Here is an 18,637-nt window from a genome sequence, read left to right on the forward strand (position 1 = left end):
AGTTTCACTAGTGCTTTTCCCCATTGTATCCTGGATTTCCCAGTGGTATTTTTTTGATGGTTTTTGTCACTGTTTGACATGAGACGCACATCTGCCCCTGTTGTAGCAACACCCTAAGTTTACTTACTAAACCAGTTGCGCGCTGTTTACTTTTTCACAGCTTGCCAGAAGCATTCCACATTTTTGGTAACCTTCCGGCTATTGAAGATTTGTACAGGAGGCCTAACCCATCATAAGATAGTGAGATTCGCTCTCCCTTTTTTCTTTTTTTGTTATGTCTTTGAACCTTGATCGTGTCCTGAAGAAGCCTAACGGCGAAATGCGTAGACGCAGAAGGGCTCATTGTACAAATTGTATCATCTTATATGATTTTTAATCTTTTGAACACTGATTATACCATGTACTTTTTTCAATAAACGTTATTTTTGTTATTTCTCCATTGTTTCCATGCCTCTAAAGTCCGACCTTTGGTTACTTATTTAGTACCCCTTTTTTTGTTGCTCCTTCAATTTACAGATGTGGCATTGTGAGTGCTTTCTTTTCTCATTTTCCGGTGTTTTCTAGCCCTAACACACTTTCTGTCTTAGAGTGACAACACTGTTCTTCCACAGATACAGTACAGTGAGTGAATGTTGTCACTCCAGGACAGGAAGTGTGTTACCAGGTGAAAATATCAGGAAAAAACCTAATAAAAGAAAAGGAATGCAGCCACCACATCTAAGGATTGGTAAGCTGCAATATATTACATAATTGTTTTGGGGTTAAGATGAACTTTAAGTAATATTTTTTTTTAAATGAACTCACACAGTTCCAGCAATAGGTTGCCAAGGCACCTGCCATGCATTCTGGGGCATACCTAAGCTCCAACAAAGTAATCAGCATCTGCATACCATATATGCTTAAAGTTTTGGGGCTCCCATGGTGCTGTGCACTTTATGACGCCCACTACTGCAAAGTAACTTTAGTTTAGACACTATTTTATATTAACACATTCGCTTTAAGCACGGGACAGGATGTTTGCAATTTACCACCCCCTTGTGCATTTCTTTCCTATTGCAAGCTCTGTCTCCTTGAACATTATCAGTTTGGCATAAGATCTTCTTTGGCAGCCTTAATTGAATGACTTCCACCTCTTTAACTTAATAACCTAGAACACAAATGGGTATTGCAATTTAAGTGCTAGCCAAATAGCGCTCATTTCAAATTAGCACTTGCAATAGAATACAAAACTAGGCGATAATTCAGGAAACAGTTCCACTTTGCTCAATTATGGGTAAGCTCTGGCAGTGGAAGCAATCTGATGGAGAGTGGGAGTGATATCAGACACAGATACTGGCAGTAAAGTCAGACAGGATGGGCAAAGAAAAAATGAACGAATGTGAAAAGGGACACTGTTATGTAATACAACATTGCTCATTCAGTCAATGTGATATGAAGCACAAGAACTATATATGGAATGTGTCGTGATAGCCTGGCTCAGAAAACAAAAAAGAAGTAGAACTGTTAAAAAAAAAAGTTTAAAGGGTCTGTTCGCTCAAAACTGATTCCAGTTATGAATGACTGCTGGTGAGTGCAATCACCCGTACTCTCTGATATATCTCTTGGGGTCTCCAGGGACGAAATCTCACCATGCCCTATATCTGCTACACTCTCATGTTTCTCAATGTACATATCCTCAAATAAAGAGTAACTTAGGATCTTAGACCAGGAATTCTTAACCAGGGGGTATCCAAACCTCTTGACAGTGTAGGAACCCATTAATGGGGGTATGAAACTGGATTACGGAATAATTTAAAAGCATAATAAACTAGGGTTTTGTGCATTTTTAAACCTGACATAAAAGTAGAAAAACAGACTTGATGTCAGATTTTGGATTTTTTATTACCACGCTATCCATATATAAAAAGGGAAGCTAATGATATCTTTGAAATTATACTGGTGCCCAATAAAACTGGCGAAGACGGTGATTTTGACAGTCTAGTGAAGGGGGTATTGGAGCCTATCGCGCAATCCCTTGGGGGTCTGTAATTGTAAAAAGGTTAAAAACACCTGGCTCAGATCTTGCTGCCACTGAAAATAAATTGCTGGTTGAATAAATGCCCTTGAGTCTACACAAAACTGAAATATCTTTTTTTGGATCTGCTGACCCCTTTAAACAAGCAAAATATAGTTCTATTGTCAACAGAAAATATATCAGGTATTTAACAGTAATTTCTCCCAAAATGGATATTTCAGTTTTTGGTAGATACTGGAAAGTTAAAGCTGAACTCCAGGGAAAATTTAAAACTTCTCTTGCTAAATTAAACCAATGCAAGGCATGGGGAGCTCCACTGCAAGGGTAGTTTTAAACCTCTGACAATTTCTTATATCTCGTAGCGACTCTACTGGTGAGATCTCTGAGCTTGAGCTCTTAGATTTGCACACCCATAAGGGATTCCCACTCTTCCTGATTTTTTCTGTATTTCATATTATATAGAATATAAAAGGAGGTGCTGGAAGACACAAAAGTAAGTGGAAATAGCCAAAACCCCCTAGGTAGACAGGAACAGATCTGTGAATAACGACAGGAAGATCTCACTGAGGGATTGTCCAAAACATATAAGAAGCCAGGAACTGACTCCAGCCCACCAGGTTTCACCTATAACTAATCATCACTTTTGGGTAGACTGACCCTTTAACTTTCGTTTTTTAACCCTTGCAGAAAAAAAGAGAATATGTTAATTATGAGCAACAGCTCCCTTTTCCTCTGCAGTTTATCAAATGATTAGTTTGTGGCTACTTTAAATATATCTGCTATAGAGCAATGGATGTATGTGTTAAGGGTTACGGGGCCAGTCCTGCTCCATACTGTTCAATGTTGCTGACTTGCTGGACTGTATTGTCTATAAGATGAAAGTAGAAAGGCTATGAAATGCATCAGTGGGGATGTAAGCGGGAGAAGATGCAGTAACGTGTGGTAGGAAGATGGAAACGGGAAAGGATACATGATGATTTAAAGGTCAGCAAGAAAGAAAAACACAGAACATCAGTGATAAACACAACTTTTCTGAAGTAGTGTACCTGCGCTGGCATACATTCAAATCTGCAATTATGGGAAACTTAGCCAAAAGGGCTTGAGAATCATTGACTAGAACAACGTTTTCTTGGAGTTTTTCTTCAGTACCCTACTTAATAGCAGATGTATTAAAATAGATGTCAGTCAGTGAAAACTGTTACAATGGGCATATATACGGGCAGATATTTCATCTATGATTTGCCTTCTGAGACATATAAAGGCATTGGTGTCTACAGAGTTCAAATTAACTTGCTTTTATCTGGGGATGTTCTTAAAAAATAAAACTCCCCCCACATAGCAACATTGTGAGGTTCCAGCCTCCCTCATCTCAAAAATTGTCACCCCTGGATATCATCTGTAGTGCCACCAGTCTGTGGATAAGAGCCACCAGTCAGTGGGTCAGAAGGCACAGTTTGTCTATTCAAACATAAGCGTGCAAACCAATTGCCAATAATTCTGTACAGATAAACTAGCTTACAAGGAAATGTAAATAAAAATAAGACAAGATTTTTGTAGGTATGGTTGGGAGGGAGGAGGACCCACCATGGGAATTTATACAGAGTTCTTAATTATTAGATGAAAAACTGCCCAGTCTATAGCCACTGTTAATATGCCAAAAACAATCATCATAAAACATTGTGTCTTCTCAGTGTGGGTCTCCTACCTGATGTGTTCTGTCAAAGGGTCTTGAAATTAATGTTGCTATCTTAAACTACTCATTGTCTCTTCCTAAAAACCTGAGCTATTGTCCCTCCCCATCTATTTCTCTGGTCCCATACTCACGCAGGAACAGCACATGAGGACCATAAGGAATGACTCCAGAATACCACCAACTCCCACCACCCAAGTAAGACGAAGAAAGAGGATGACACCAAAAATATTTTGTAGGCAGGGAAGGTACACCCCCATGAAGGTTCCCATCCGTGGAGCCTGGAAGGAAGGAAGAAAGAAAGAAAGAAAGAAAGAATGAACGTAAGTACATGCCAGATGTTTGCATCAGCAGGATTACCCTTAGCATTTTTCTGAAAGAAAACTATTTTATAGGATCAGAATAGTCAGATTGGTAAGGCCAGTTTGACAGGTGCTATGGAATCTCTCAGGTTTCAACATTATGACTAGTTATGATTACTTTCTAACATATTGCAAATAACACAACACGGTAGACATTTGGTTAATTGGCTGATTTTTTTCAGTCAATTCTTTATTTGTAAAAAATAAATGATTCAATGGTATCTTATATGCAAATGTTTATCAGCATTTCCAGTTTGGTACTCTGATATACATATATTGTATATATTGTAAGGGAGCAGGTTCAACTGGAGGTGGCAGCAGTAAGCCATGCATGAGACAGGGATACCCAGGAACAGTTCAAGCAGGTTTGTCCTTCACTTCTACTCAGCAATGCAACAAAAAAACACATTTTTCAATGCAGAAGGAATTTGTACAGCAAGTCTATAGCATCAAACAAAACATCTGCTAGTTCGAGCAACCAACTAAACTCTGCTCAGTTTCTGATGAATCGGGTGCCTCTAATGGGTTCCCCAAAACAAACAGGCACCACATCTACCCTTTTAGATTTCTGTCAACAGTCAGTATTTTCACACAGCAGCATGCCTCCATAGCAGAAAGAGCATGAGAGAGTCCTGAGCTAAAGTCAGCTCCTGTATATAAAAGACTGTGCATAGCTGAGGCTAATAAAGTCTGGCTACCAGGTAGGATGTGAACCTAGGAACAAAGACTTTTTTCCACCCAAAGCTCAACAAAGCCTTTGAGTTCCAGGACCCAGAACAGGAAAGACGGCTACAGCATGGTCGTCCAGTTCTGGAAGGGCATCTATTGATGTTCTCCCAGAACCCCAACCCTCCTGCACGCCTCCGGGGCACGCATTAGGCGTGCTCTGTGATCAATGTGTCCGTCAGACACAGCTGATCACAGATCGAAGTAAAGGACCAATCACAGTGACCCTTTACCATGTGATCAGCTGTGTCCAATCACAGCTCCTTAATGTGAGGAAAGGAAAGCCAATAACCAGCTATCCTGTGACAGGGATATTTACACTGATAATTAGGGCACTGATAATTAGTGCCCTGATGATCAGTGCAGCCCCATCAGTGCCAACCAGTGTCCATCAGTGCAGCATAACAGTGCAGCCTCATCAGTGCCCATCCAGTGCAGCCTCATCAGCGCACATCAGTGAAGAATAAAAATTACTTATTTGCAAAATTTTATAACAAAAAACAAAGACATTTTTTTTTTCTTTTTTCGTTTGGTTAGCAAAAAATAAAAACCCCAGTGGTGATTAAATACCACCAAAAGAAAGCTCTTTCTGTCTCAAAAAAAATGCTAAATATGTTATTTGGGTACAGTGTTGCATGACTAAGCACTTGTCGTTCAAAGTGCGACAGCACTGAAAGCTGAAAACTGGCCTGGGGGTGAAAGTGCCCAGTAGGCAGGTGGTTAAAATTTAAAGTCTTGCAGAGCCCAAAATGATCTCCAGTCCCTTTCATTGCTCCCTTTGTTCTGCAATATCCACTGTAATTAATAAATGATGAAGAATGATCTGTAATCAATTGGAACTGTTTGCCCAAAAGGTAATACCTCAATGACTCTAGTTCCCACTTTATGGCCGGGCACTCCCTTTCAACTATTGAATAGTTCCTAACAGCAAGAGGTACATTTCCAGCTGAGGTATGTTACTGGATGGTCTTCCCCAATAACTTCCTGAGACAAGACTGCTCCCAGGCCATTATCTGTTTGTACTTGTATCTGTTTGTTCATTCAAAAAAAGTTTGACTGAAGTTAGGGGTGGTTAATACTGGTTTCATATGCAATACTGCCTTCAACTCTAGAATAGTCACAAAGTTAGTCATAGACCTCTGGCAGCATTCTACAATCACTAGAAAGGCTCTTGGTTGTTTTTTTCACACTGGCTTTTGGCCAGCATTTAATTGCTTCATTCTTGTCCATTGGAGGCTTCATGAACTCCCACCTAATGCTGTATCCCAAATACCAGGCTTCCTCCAGGCCTATTGCTATTTTTTTTGGATTGGCTGTTAACCCAGGCTTACAAATGGAATCTAAAACTGCCTTCTGTAGATGAGAATCCCAGACAAGTTTAAAAATGGCAACATCAACTAGCCAACAATTGGCAGCCACATGTCCCAGTCCTTGGCACAGACAGCACCTAATATGTCTCTCACAAGGAACATACTTATTTTGGGCTAGGAGGCCTTCATATATGGCAACTTAGGAACCTGTTAATTCCTTGGAAACCCAAGGATGATGTTTTCCTTTTTCCAGGGTTTTTACCGACTTGGAAGGCAGATCCCAGAGATAGAGCTTGGTAGCAGTACATTGCTCCATAGGGGACACCAGCTCATCTACACTCTTGGAGTCTTTTTGTCTATTGCACCACTGTATCTTAAGGGCTCTACCGTAACAGTCACAGACCACTTGCTCCACAATCTAAGCAGGGTTGGGCTTCCCTGTTTGCAACCAATTGTTTTTAAGGTGGTACAAATCATACATCTGGGACCTTGCAGGCTTCCCAGGGCCATATCCCTATGTAAACACACTGTGCTTGGATAGTTATGGTAACCCTGGCTAGGATTTCTCTTCTGAGTTTGGGGATACTTCTTGGCATCCTGAGTTTTTACGTTAAAGTAGGCTTTTTAAAGCTCCCCTATTAAAAAGGATGCTGGGACATCAACCCACTGCTCCTCAGGTAGCTTCTCATGTTCCGCGGCTCTGAGGTAGGCTTCAACATCATCCTCCATGAGACAATTTCTGTAAAGCACTCTCTACCAGCTGTTGAAGTGTAGATGCCACCATCTGCCTCTCAACAGGGCCTGTATCTGCTTCTGTAGAGACCAGTTCACTTGCTGCTGTTGCCGAGCGGGCTTCAGACAGTTGTTGCATTTGTCGGGCGTCTAAGCAGTTCACCTTTTGCAGTAGTCTGATGTTGGTTAGCCTTGCCGATAAAAGCTGTTTAAAGAACTCCTCCATTTTATTCAACAAATGGTGGTATTTTTAAATAAATTCAAATAGCTAGTAAATCTGCATGTACATTCTGTGTAAATTTGGCAAAAACAAATGTTCTTGGAGAGAATAGGCAAATAAATGTAACTATTTATTGGTTACAATAATTTGCTAATTCTCTAGCATTCTCTAAAATTGTTAAATTGTATCTGTTGCAACAAAGATGTATGTATTTCCAATGCCCCTCACCTACATCTAGTGGCCATAATGCAGTATTTTACCACTGCTCATCATAAAAGAACAGTCATTCAGTGGAGAAAAAAGCCTACAGAACATTTGTTTTATCCCCGGAGAACAGAGGTACATGCAGATTCGCTGGGCGAAATATTAGGTACATTTTTCATAAATAGAACCCTAATTATCTGACTCTTTAAGGAGCTGCCTGTATCTGGGCACAAAATTGTAAAGCACTACTACACTAGTGGGCTGCCAAAGTAGAGAGAATGAGACCCCTGAGCATCAGTCAGCTCCTGGCAAGCTGCTGTCTGTTTTGAGGAACCCATTAGGGGGTAACCTGTGTATTTTTTTTTTTGCTGAGGATATTCACCCTTTCTTCTTGTCCTGGGGAGCACTGTCATTGAGACAGAAAGTGATGGGAAATCCAAATATGTAATGTCACCAGACTAGGAGGTGATCAGATATCCCCCTACAGGGATAGCTGTTACATTGACAGTTGCCTACAATGGGGTTTCCCCTTATTTTGGAGAGATTTCCTCTCACTTCCTGTTGTGCCAAAAAGTGAAAGTGAATGTTCCAGATGGGGCACAGGCAGCAAAAGATACATTTTAAAAGATAAGCGCACTTTAAAACAAAGTGCACTTACCTTATTTCCCCTTTTCCCTGACCTAACCTAATCCATTCTCCCCCTCCACAGGTGCCTACTTACCTCCATCCAATGGTCATGGCCCCTCTGTTTGTGTAAATCCAGAGCCGCAAGTCTTCACTGTCCTGGCCACACCTGAGCATTACAGCTCCGCAGAACCTATGGGACCTTCTCTGATTGTCGCCAACACTGGGACACAGCCCTTTAGAGGTCCATGGGGCAAAAAATACTTGCAACGCTGGATGTAAATAAACTGCGGAACCCTAGCTTTCAGATTGAAGTAAGTTTGCATCCATGGAGGGTGGAGGGTGGTGAAGGAGAATGAGGAGGATGAGGAGGAGGATGAGGAGGAGGGGGGATGGGGGGACGGTGTGTTAGGTCAGGTCAGGAGAAGGGGTAACAAGGATAAATGCACTTTGTATTAAAATGCACTTATTCTTTAATTTACTTTCTCCTTCCTATCTGATCTTTTTGGTAATGGTTATAATTAATTTTGCATTTGAAATTACATTTTGCCTATGAGAGTCCTATAGTGTCAGATGATGAACTGTGAAGAACAGAATCTGGTTTATATTGGATTAAGAATGGATTTTCTGGAAATAGATATTCAGTATACAGTATATTATAGAATAGCAGTAAGCATCTTTAGAAAGTAAAAAATGGAATCTCACCTGAATTGGCTTCTTCTTTGCCCCTTCATTGTTCTCTGCTTCTTCATGCTCCCGTACACCTTGTGTCAGATTGGTATAGTTGGCCAAACCGCTAAGAAGTGAGGAGACCATAGGACTTGTGTCCATTTCCTCCTGTAGTACAAGAGATTAAAGAAGAAGCGTAGGTTAGGTAAAGTTAAAAAGGCATGAAAGTGTAAAGGTGCTGTAATCCTACAGAGGTACTTATACATCATGGTGTCCTACAGTATATGGGGAGGCATTTGCAAGCTCACAAATATCCTTCATTTGAGGGGACAGTTCCTCTTTGTAACCAAAACTCTAAAGGCTTAAAGTGGTTGTAAATCCTTTACAACCACTTTTCACTACAGGTAAGCCTATAATAAGGCTCACCTGTAGCTATCGTGGATATCTCCTAAACCTGCCGACGTCATCAGCACATGCGGACTGAAGCAACGGCACGCTTGTGCCATTGCTTCAGCTGACGTGCCATTACCGGCGGCTCCCGCGTGCATGCGCGGGAGTGATATCATTGCGGCTCCTGCCAATCACAGCGCTGGAGCCCGCGATACCTGGAAATAACTCCGGGAGACATGTCACCGGGCAGAGCAGTAGGCCGGGGCCGCTGTGGGGGCTTTGATCAAAGCTGAGTATTTCATAATGAGCTAGTGTGCACACTAGCTCATTATGCCTTTGTCTTGCAGGTTTTATTTTGGGGGGGGGGGGGGGTTTACAACCACTTTAAGGTTTTTTTTAACTTAATGCATTCTCTGCAATAGGGTAAAAAACTTTCCATGCTCAGCTCACCCTATCTCCACTAAATACTTACCCGAGTCTGATCTCAATCAAATGCTGTGCCCGAGAGCAGCGGTGCTCTCCTCACTGGACATGGAAGCAGCAGAGGGAGCAAACAATTTGCTACGGGGGCACTCAGAAGGAAGGAGGAGCTGAGATCGCTGGCGGAGATCCCAGAAAAGGAGGTTTGGGGCAGATCTGTGCAAAACCATTTAACAAACCAGGTAAAGTATAATATGTTTGTTATTTAAAAAAAAAAAATTAAACTTTTTAATTTTACAATCTCTTCAATTCTTTCTGGAAGAAAGAAAAAGCTGTGTTTACTGCCTAAATATTTTGCTATAAAAGGATTTTCCTTTCCCCGACAAAGGCCGACCATACACGGTTCGAACTCTAAATGGGCAGGCTGAATATACCAAGTTGAACGATCGAATAAATTGAGCACAATCAGCCTGCCAGATTCTCTTGTGATTATCGCAAGTGGCTGCTATAGCTGCTAGCAATAATCACTGTCTACTCCAGGCGGGGATGGCTTCTTTTGTCCCCCCTCCACCCACCGGGAGAAGACTGCTGATTCTCCTGTCAACACTGTCTGTGTTGATGGAGGAACTGTGAAACTTTCTTAGAAATTCGTAATATATATGGCCTGCCTAAGTAAGTTGAATAAAAAGGAGGGGATTCCGGCGCTCCAAATGATGTGATGCCTTTATAAATGGTGTAATGGTGGCTTTAATAGCACATCTTAGTCAGTCAGTATATTTTGAAAAAAAGGGAGGCAGCCATCCTCAGAGGGTGTCCATTACCTCTGTCAGCAAGAAAGGAGTATAAGAGGGAGGGGTTATGCTGATGCTGCTCTGCAGGCTCTAGTGACAGCCCTACGGCTGAGGGAACGTCACCAGAGTCTGCAGAGCAGCATCAGCATACTCCAGGACACCTCTATCCCTGATGGGCATCTTAACCCTGTGAACCTGTAAGTGTACATATTAAACTAATACTTTATTAACAGTAGGTCTATCTCAGTTGGCGCCTCCCCCCTCCCTCTTATACTCCTTTTCTAAGTAAGTTGAAAGGTGTGCCCATCATCGAAGGGGTTTATTCTGCATTAATTTGTAGTAAGTTCTTCGTTTGTTGCCTTAATACACTATTTTAGGGTGCTGAATTAATTTAAAGAAAAGATGTCATAACAAAAATTCAGGGGAAGCAACTGCTGACTTGCTTCCGAAAGTGCCACTTTCCTGGCTGTAACAAGATATAAAAAGAATGCAGTATGTGAAATCAAAACTCCTAACCTGCATTAAGTAGTTGTTCTGAGCTAGTGATTTAGAAAGAGCCAAATCCAAGCTGTAGCTCTATATGAAAGAAGTGAGGAAGCAGCTATTGCCAAGAAGCCCTCATCAGCTTATCAAGAGGTAACAATAGCCATTGGGTTTTCTAACTTGTGTAATCATCTATTCTCCTTGGATTCGAGTAAAGTGGTAAGGGGTTAGAACACCAGCATGTTGGCTTTTTATAGCATAGGATTTTGAATAATACTGATTCTGGACTTTACACATTTTGCTTTTGGTGCTTCTTGTACACCTAGCCCCTACTAAGTGGTTGTAAACCAATCAGATGATACACAGAGATTAAACAAATCCTCCAATATCGGTTTACTTGTTTATCTGCAGTCTTCCACTCTCTACACCCCTTAAAAAGGGCAGAAAAGTGTTAAAAATCTCTCTTCATCTGTCAGGATGGCAGAGGAGAGGGTGGAGGGACTGCAGTTACAGTGTGTGAGAGCTGATTGGAGGAAAGGAACCCCCTTTCACACAGCAGAAGAACTGCTCCTTTCTGATCTCTCCCTCCCAACGTAAATTTATCTCATGTGTCGGAAAACTTCTCAGAAGTGACTCATGCTGATAACAGAGGAACAAAGCACCAGAGAGAAACAACACTTAGAGCTTTGGAGAGAGATAAGTTAACACTACAGATATAGTTTGCTCAGATTCCATGGCAGGTTTACAACCACTTTAAGCAAACGGCCAGCCTTCAGGCACCATTCCTGGGAAAGCTGCATGAGAAAAATCATTACCTCTACACTGCTTAAAACCTAAGAACATTTACTGCTGTAAGAGATTCTATGTCCCAAACCTTTCTTCTACATCCTCTGATTTTTTTTTAAGCTGTCTTTGTCCCATTGAGGAAATTCAACCTCTTAAAATGTCCTAATCACTGTCACTGGGAATAAAAGTAAGGATAAATCCACAATTTTTAGTTGCCACCAGAAGAGAAATAGAAGGAAAATCTTCCAGTGGGGACATTTGTTACCATGACAACTGTCTAGAAGGAGATTTCCTTCATTTTTGAAAGACATTCTCTCACTTCTCATTAAACACATAGGACAAGAATTGAAAGGGAATATTTCTAATAAGACACAGATGGCAAAAAAAAAAAAAAAAAAAAAAATCTGTCAGCTGTTTTAACATTTTCTACTCTGTCCAAAAACAAACACCTTTGGTCTTTAGATATACAGCGCCTTGAAAAGGTATTCATGCCCCTTGAAATTTTCCACATTTTGTCATGTTACAACCAAAGACGTAAATGTATTTTATTGGGATTTTATGTGATAGACCAACACAAAGTGGCACATAATTGTGAAGCGGAAGGAAATGATAAATGGTTTTTAACATTTTTTACAAATAAATATATGAAAAGTGTGGTGTGCATTTGTATTCAGCCCCCTTTACTCTGATACCCCTAACTAAAATCTAGTGGAACCAATTGCCTTCAGAAGTCACCTAATTATTAAATAGAGTCCACCTGTGTGCAATTTAATCTCAATATAAATACAGCTGTTCTGTGAAGCCCTCAGAGGTTTGATAGGGAACCTTAGTAAACCAACAGCACCGTGAAGGCCAAGGAACACACCAGACAGATCAGGGATAAAGTTGTGGAGAAGTTTAAAGCCAGGTTCGGTTATAAAAAAATATCCCAAGCTTTGAACATCTCACGGAGCACTGTTCAATCCTTAATCCGAAAATAGAAAGAGTATGGCAAAACTGAAAACCTACCAAGACATGGCCGTCCACCTAAACTGACAGGCGGGGCAAGGAGAGCATCAATCAGAGAAGAAGCCAAGAGGCCCATGGTAACTCTGGAGGAGCTGCAGAGATCCACAGCTCAGGTGGGAGAATCTGTCCACAGGACAACTATTAGTCGTGCACTCCACAAATCTGGCCTTTATGGAAGAGTGGCAAGAAGAAAGACATTGTTGAAAAAAGCCATAAGAATTCCCATTTGCAGTTTGTGAAAAGCCACGTGGGGGTTACAGCAAACATGTGGAAGAAGGTGGTCAGATGAGATCAAAATTTTACTTTTTGGCCTAAAAGCAAACGCTATGTGTGGTGGAAAACTAACACTGCACATCGCCCTGAGAACACCATCCCCACATTAAACATGGTGGTGGCAGCATGATGTTGTGGGGATGTTTTTCTTCAGCAGGGACAGGGAAGTTGGTCAGAATTGATGGGAAGATGGATGGAGCCAAATACAGGGCAATCTCAGAAGAAAACCTGTTAGAGTCTGCAAAAGACTTGAGACTGGGGCAGAGGTTCACCTTCCAGCAGGACAACGACCCTAAACATACAGCCAGAGCTACAATGGAATGGTTTAGATCAAAGCACATTTATGTGTTAGAATGGGCCAGTCAAAGTCCAGACCTAAAGCCAATTAAAATTTTGTGGCAAGACTTAAAAATTGCTGTTCACAGACGCTCTCCATCCAATCTGACAGAGCTTGAGCTATTTTACAGAAAAGAATGGGCAAAAATTTCACTCTCTAGATGTGCAAAGCTGGTAGAGACATATCTAAAAAGACTCGCACCTTTAATTGCAGCGAAAGGCGGTTCTACAAAGTATTGACTTAGGGGGTCTGAATACAAATGCACGCCACACTGTTCAGATATTTATTTGTAAAAAAAAAATTGAAACCCATTTATCATTTTCCTTCCACTTCACAGTTATGTGCCACTTTGTGTTGGTCTATCACATAAAACCCCAGTAAATTACATTTACGTTTTTGGTTGTAACATGACAAAATGTGGAAAATTTCAAGGGGTATGAATGCTTTTTCAAGGCACTGTACTTTCACCCAAAAACAAAAATGGCATACATTGCAGCTTGCCAGCTGTTAAATGTGGTGGCTGCTTTACTTTTTATTTTTTTTAGACTAAGAACATTTTTAGCAAGCACAGACATTACTTGTCACTTCCTGTGAACTGAAATCACAAACAATTATAAATTCCTTCTAAGCCATCTTTTGTAAACTACTGTACAAATTCTTCCACCCCCATGTGATGTAGATAAAGAGAGAAAGATATGTTGGTGATCCAAACCAGGAGATCAGCCTAGATTGACAACCATGGTTCCCTCCAGATTTAGTGGGGTTGTGAGTCTAGCCACCAAGGGACCAAAAGTGTGTTATCTGCAGTATTAGGCCCCTTTCACACGATCAGACCGTTCAGGTCCGCCTGTTGGTTTTGACGGCGGACATGAACGGGCGCTCCATGTTAGTCTATGGAGCGTCGGATGTCAGCGGAGACATGTAAGCTGACATCCGACTCCGTCCGATCCGCTAAAAGCAGACGGATGGCTCTACGTCCAGGTCCGTCGCTGGCGGATCGGGTGAGATCTGATGAAAACGGACATGCTGTCCGTTTTCATCCGATCCCTCCATAGGCGGCAGCGGCGCCTGACAAGCCCCTCCCCGCTCAGTGAGCAGAGAGGGACCTGTCATCTACCGGCTCAGCGGAGATCAACGGACAGATCTCCCGTAGAAACGGAGTCCGCCTCGTGTGAAAGGGGCCTTACCAGGTAAAAAAAAGATAAAAAAAACCTGAACAAAGGAAACTAATTCAGACACCACATCGTAGGACTGGTAAGCTGCAATATATTACATATTATTACATATTAATAAATGTTATTACATATTAATTGGATTTAGATACATTAAAAAATATTTTCAATGATTTCGACTCTTGAATTGTTATCATAGCAACCTATAATTAAATACTTGATCGTTATTATTTATTTGCATTCCCTTCCAGGCAAACAGTCCAACTGAGTGTCAGACTAGAAGGCTCCCATAGAGGCTGTGGCCTCTCCTGCCTGAGCTAATTTTTTACAACAGCCATTTGTTACACATTCATATACCAATTGTGCTGTTAGAATGAAATTAAAGAAAACAAAAAGCTTCATTAATTGACAGTTGCTTTCCTCTAACAACTCGGAAGGAGTATTAGTTATAACCTCCAAACTCAGGAAGGAGATAGGGCAACCTATGTGGCTGCTTAAACTGGCCATGTATGTATCAAAATTCAGCCATTTCAGCAGGAACTGGGCGAATTCTGGTTCGTGTATGGCCATTACCATACATGATCAACGTCTCATGAATGGGACTGCCGGAAAATTTCAGTTTGATCAGCACTGCAGCCAATAGGTTGCAGCGCTGCTCTGTGTATTCTGACAGCGGTGTGGCAGGGGAGTCTACCCTCCCCTGTCATTGTATTTTGACACCAAATGTGTGGATGTGGGAATCGGTTCAGTTGAATTTCTATTCTGGCTGGAGGAGAATACGAGTCAATAAGAGGATACAGTTATGCCTGAGATGTAAGGCACCAGGAGTATGACAACCATTTAAGGTTTAAAAGTATCAAAATGTTCCCAATAAGGATAAAGACAGCAATAAGAACTTGACAGAGGACATATGCCCCTGCCACAAAAGAAAATGTTTTAACTCTCGTTGGGTTTTAAAAAACCTTGGTGTAGGTACACTTATATTGGAGCACCCCCTGCCACCAACTTCCACTCCTAATGATATACTCACCTGCCCTGATCCAATGGGATATTGCTAACCGATTACTGGTCACACGTCTTTCAGGCTGGGCCCTCCCATGCACCCTGCAATCCTATTCATTTGAATAGTCTTCTGAAAACAAGTTTCTACGTGGGAGTTCAGAGGAGTGAATGGACTTACAGAGCACATGATAAGGCCCTGTTGAGATTGGGGACAGTTGACCATAAGACTGGGAAGGGGTGCTGGGGGTACTCTGATATAAGGCCTGGTTCACACCTATGCATTTTTTAGTGCGTTTTCAGTTTTGCAAAAACACACTACAGTCCTTGGGTCACATTCACATCTGTGCATTTTATGGAAAGGGTCAGGAGACAGCAGGTTGTTTTGGGTCTCATAGACTTCAATGGATAAAAAATGTGTATTGAAAAATGCAAAATGCACCTGGAAAATGCACCAACTACAACCTGCATAGGTGTGAACCAGGCCTAAGTGTATGCACCAAGATGCAGTTTAATGCTTTTAATTGCAAAAATAAAAACACTTGGGTAAATGAATATAAACCAAACCACCCCATTCTTTATTATTCTGGTATATTTTTTTTAACAATATAATAATAATAGCAATAATAATTAATAACTATAGCTTCATTAGTACTGCCATGCCATCTTTCATGACATACGCACAACCATTATCTGTATATGCACCATGGTCTTTAATAAGGAATAAAACAGGCAATAAAATGTCATCTTTCATTGCTCTGACTAGTTTAAAAAGTGAAGATTTAAGTGTTGCTGTTGATTGCTATTACTGTTGATTGCTTCTTACCTCAAACAAAGCCATGTTTTTGCCTGTATCAATCTCCGAACTGTTGATAAACGGGGAACTTTCCTTGGGATTTCCATCTCCTGGAAAAAAAAAGATGCATCATCATTCATTTTGATCCTATTTAGAGAGCAGCAAAAATGCTAATGAGAAGCACTCTGTGGCTTGATATCCCCAGGAGCTATGTGTTTGCACATAGTCCATCTTTACATCCTGCTGATTAACAGCAGAGCTCATGTATGAGCATGAGTAAAGCTCTTATTGCATCGTGGGAGCTGAATATGTGAGAAGCAGAAGTGCAAATCTGAAATATACACAATTGTCAGGGCTGATTTATACTACTTACCCCCTGGGCCAGATCGCAGGTCATAGCCAAGGGTGTAACTATGGCCATTACAGACTATGTGATACCTACTATTAGGCCACAGAAGCACAAGGGACACAGAGCTGTTAAACACAACACAGTGGTTTATGCACTTAGTAATAGCATTTGACAAATACATGCGGATAAAGTGAATATCTATGTACTTTGAAAACCTATAACAGGGGTTCTAACATTTTTTAATACAAGGATCCAAATAAAAAATTGTTACTGTGCTGTGACCCAAGAAGAAGATTATTACCAAAATACCAGAAAAGTCTTGCAAAGCCAAGTCTAGTTCTTATTTTTATTTTTTTTTTTTATAATTTTAAAGCAAAAAGTAAAGTAAACAGCTAACATATTGCTAATAAAACAAAAAATCTAATTGAAAAAAAGAATATTAAGCACCATTCCAATAAGACTTGGGCTTTGCAAGGAGAATGTTTTGGCAAATATTGAGAATGGCCACAGTGGGAGGGGCTTAAAGAGGCATAGTTACTAGTCTAGAATCTGAGCCTATTCACTGTATACTCAGCACACCTTTGCTAAAGTCCATGCACCCACAAAATATGCTTTAATCACTGTGCCATAAGTGAAAGTCTGACAGACACATATAAACCTCAGTACTATCACTTTTGAAAACAAAATTCTTCCATTACATATGCTCTGGATACAGGGTGCTAACACTGCATATCTCCTTCACTGCTAACCTCAGAACACCTTTTCTAGCCATAACCTTTGTACCCCTTATCCATCACTTACTTCTGCACCTTGCACCGTTTATGTCTGCATACCTCGTCCAAAACGGCTTACTCTCTTCCCATCACTGCACAGCTGCTAATCAATGCACCCTCACCCTCACTGCTCATTTCTGCCTCCCCCTTACATCACTGCACCCCTACTGCTCACCTCTTCACCCCCTTCGCAGCACTGCTAACCTCTGCTCCACACCCCTTTTACGCCACTGCACCCCTATTCCACCATTGCTAACTTCTGCACCCCCTTTACAGAAGCCCCACTACCCACCTCTGAATCCTTCTGCACCTCATTTTCCTTTTTGCAAGCAGTTCTACCCAATGTAGGTGGCTGTACACTCACTCCAAAATGTAAGCATTGTGGGGGCGGCAGTGGAAGGTAGGTGTAGACCCACGGCAAACAGGTCCACAACACATACTCTACTCTGAGGAAGGATACTCTATACAAAGCTATGAAAACAATCACTGGAGAAATTTTCTTTGAGATGAATATTAGAGAGACAATGAACCCCCTTAATGGATATGCAATGGGCCTCCATAACACATAACTATGACGCTGATGATTCTCCCCCCCCCCCCTTTACAGTAGGCCCACTGCCCACCTCTGAATCCTCCTGCACCCCTTCTCACCTCTTTTTCCTTTTGTATAAGATAGAGAGGCTCAAATAGACAGCCTGTCCTCCTTACATCACTACACCTTGAACTGATGACTGGAAGATCAGAATCAACTGTCACCTTACTTCGCTAGTAGGTGCCAGGTATACAGAGCTGGAAGCAAGTGAACTATCAATATCTACAATAGTATACTACCTCCTTAACAAAAATGCACAAACCGTGCACAGAAAGCAACAATGAGATCAGAAATGGACAGATTGGGAGGCAAAAGCCTTTCAATACATGAGTATGTGCTGAAAGAAATGTGTGGGGGTCTACGGTCCATCACCCCAGGTTTTGTGACTAGAGCCTGATGAGGCATACTGCAACACCTGGACAAAGTAAGTCAAGCCATGCGATATCTCCCAAAGCCATGAAGAAGGAGGAAACCCTAATCCCTAAAATGTGTTGCCTGTACCTCACTATTTAAACTAAAAAAGATGAACAAAACGCCTGAGTAGCTTCTCTCTTCACACTCACAGGTGCCCATGGCAGGCCTCTCACCCTATGAAATGGCCTATGTTGGCTATGCAGAGAAGCGGCCCTTCATGCACCTAGAAATTAGAGGCATGGAAATACATGTTTTACTGTTTACCCATTACATAATATTAGGCCATTAGAGGTACCAATAGTTTGAGCAAACTTCATATATAAAGAGTACCTGTCTGCTGAATACTCCTGTACTAGAACAAAAGTATCTCATACACTTGGGATTCTTATTTATTGCTAGTGACTTAACACAGACAATTTGTTAGACAGTACATTTTTTTTTTACCAGCTGGCTAGCTAGTAAAGCAGGCCATAGATGTGTTGAAAACCAAATTAAAATTCTGG

The 18,637-nt window shown here is 41.3% G+C and overlaps 1 protein-coding gene across 2 annotated transcripts in view; it reads right to left on the bottom strand.

Annotated features, from left to right (window-relative positions):
- SLC12A5 (solute carrier family 12 member 5) overlaps positions 1-18,637 on the bottom strand; it is a 139,572-nt gene that overhangs the window by 81,065 nt on the left and 39,870 nt on the right. For both annotated transcript variants that reach the window (XM_073606256.1, XM_073606255.1), the window contains exons 2-4: positions 16,037-16,116; positions 8,588-8,719; positions 3,839-3,985 (exon numbers count right to left, since the gene is read on the bottom strand). In XM_073606256.1, coding sequence (XP_073462357.1) covers positions 3,839-3,985; positions 8,588-8,719; positions 16,037-16,116 — 359 coding nt within the window. The remainder of the gene's footprint in view (positions 1-3,838; positions 3,986-8,587; positions 8,720-16,036; positions 16,117-18,637) is intronic.

This window comes from Aquarana catesbeiana, linkage group LG12, assembly GCF_042186555.1.
Source record: "Aquarana catesbeiana isolate 2022-GZ linkage group LG12, ASM4218655v1, whole genome shotgun sequence".
NCBI classification, from domain to species: Eukaryota; Metazoa; Chordata; class Amphibia; order Anura; family Ranidae; genus Aquarana; species Aquarana catesbeiana.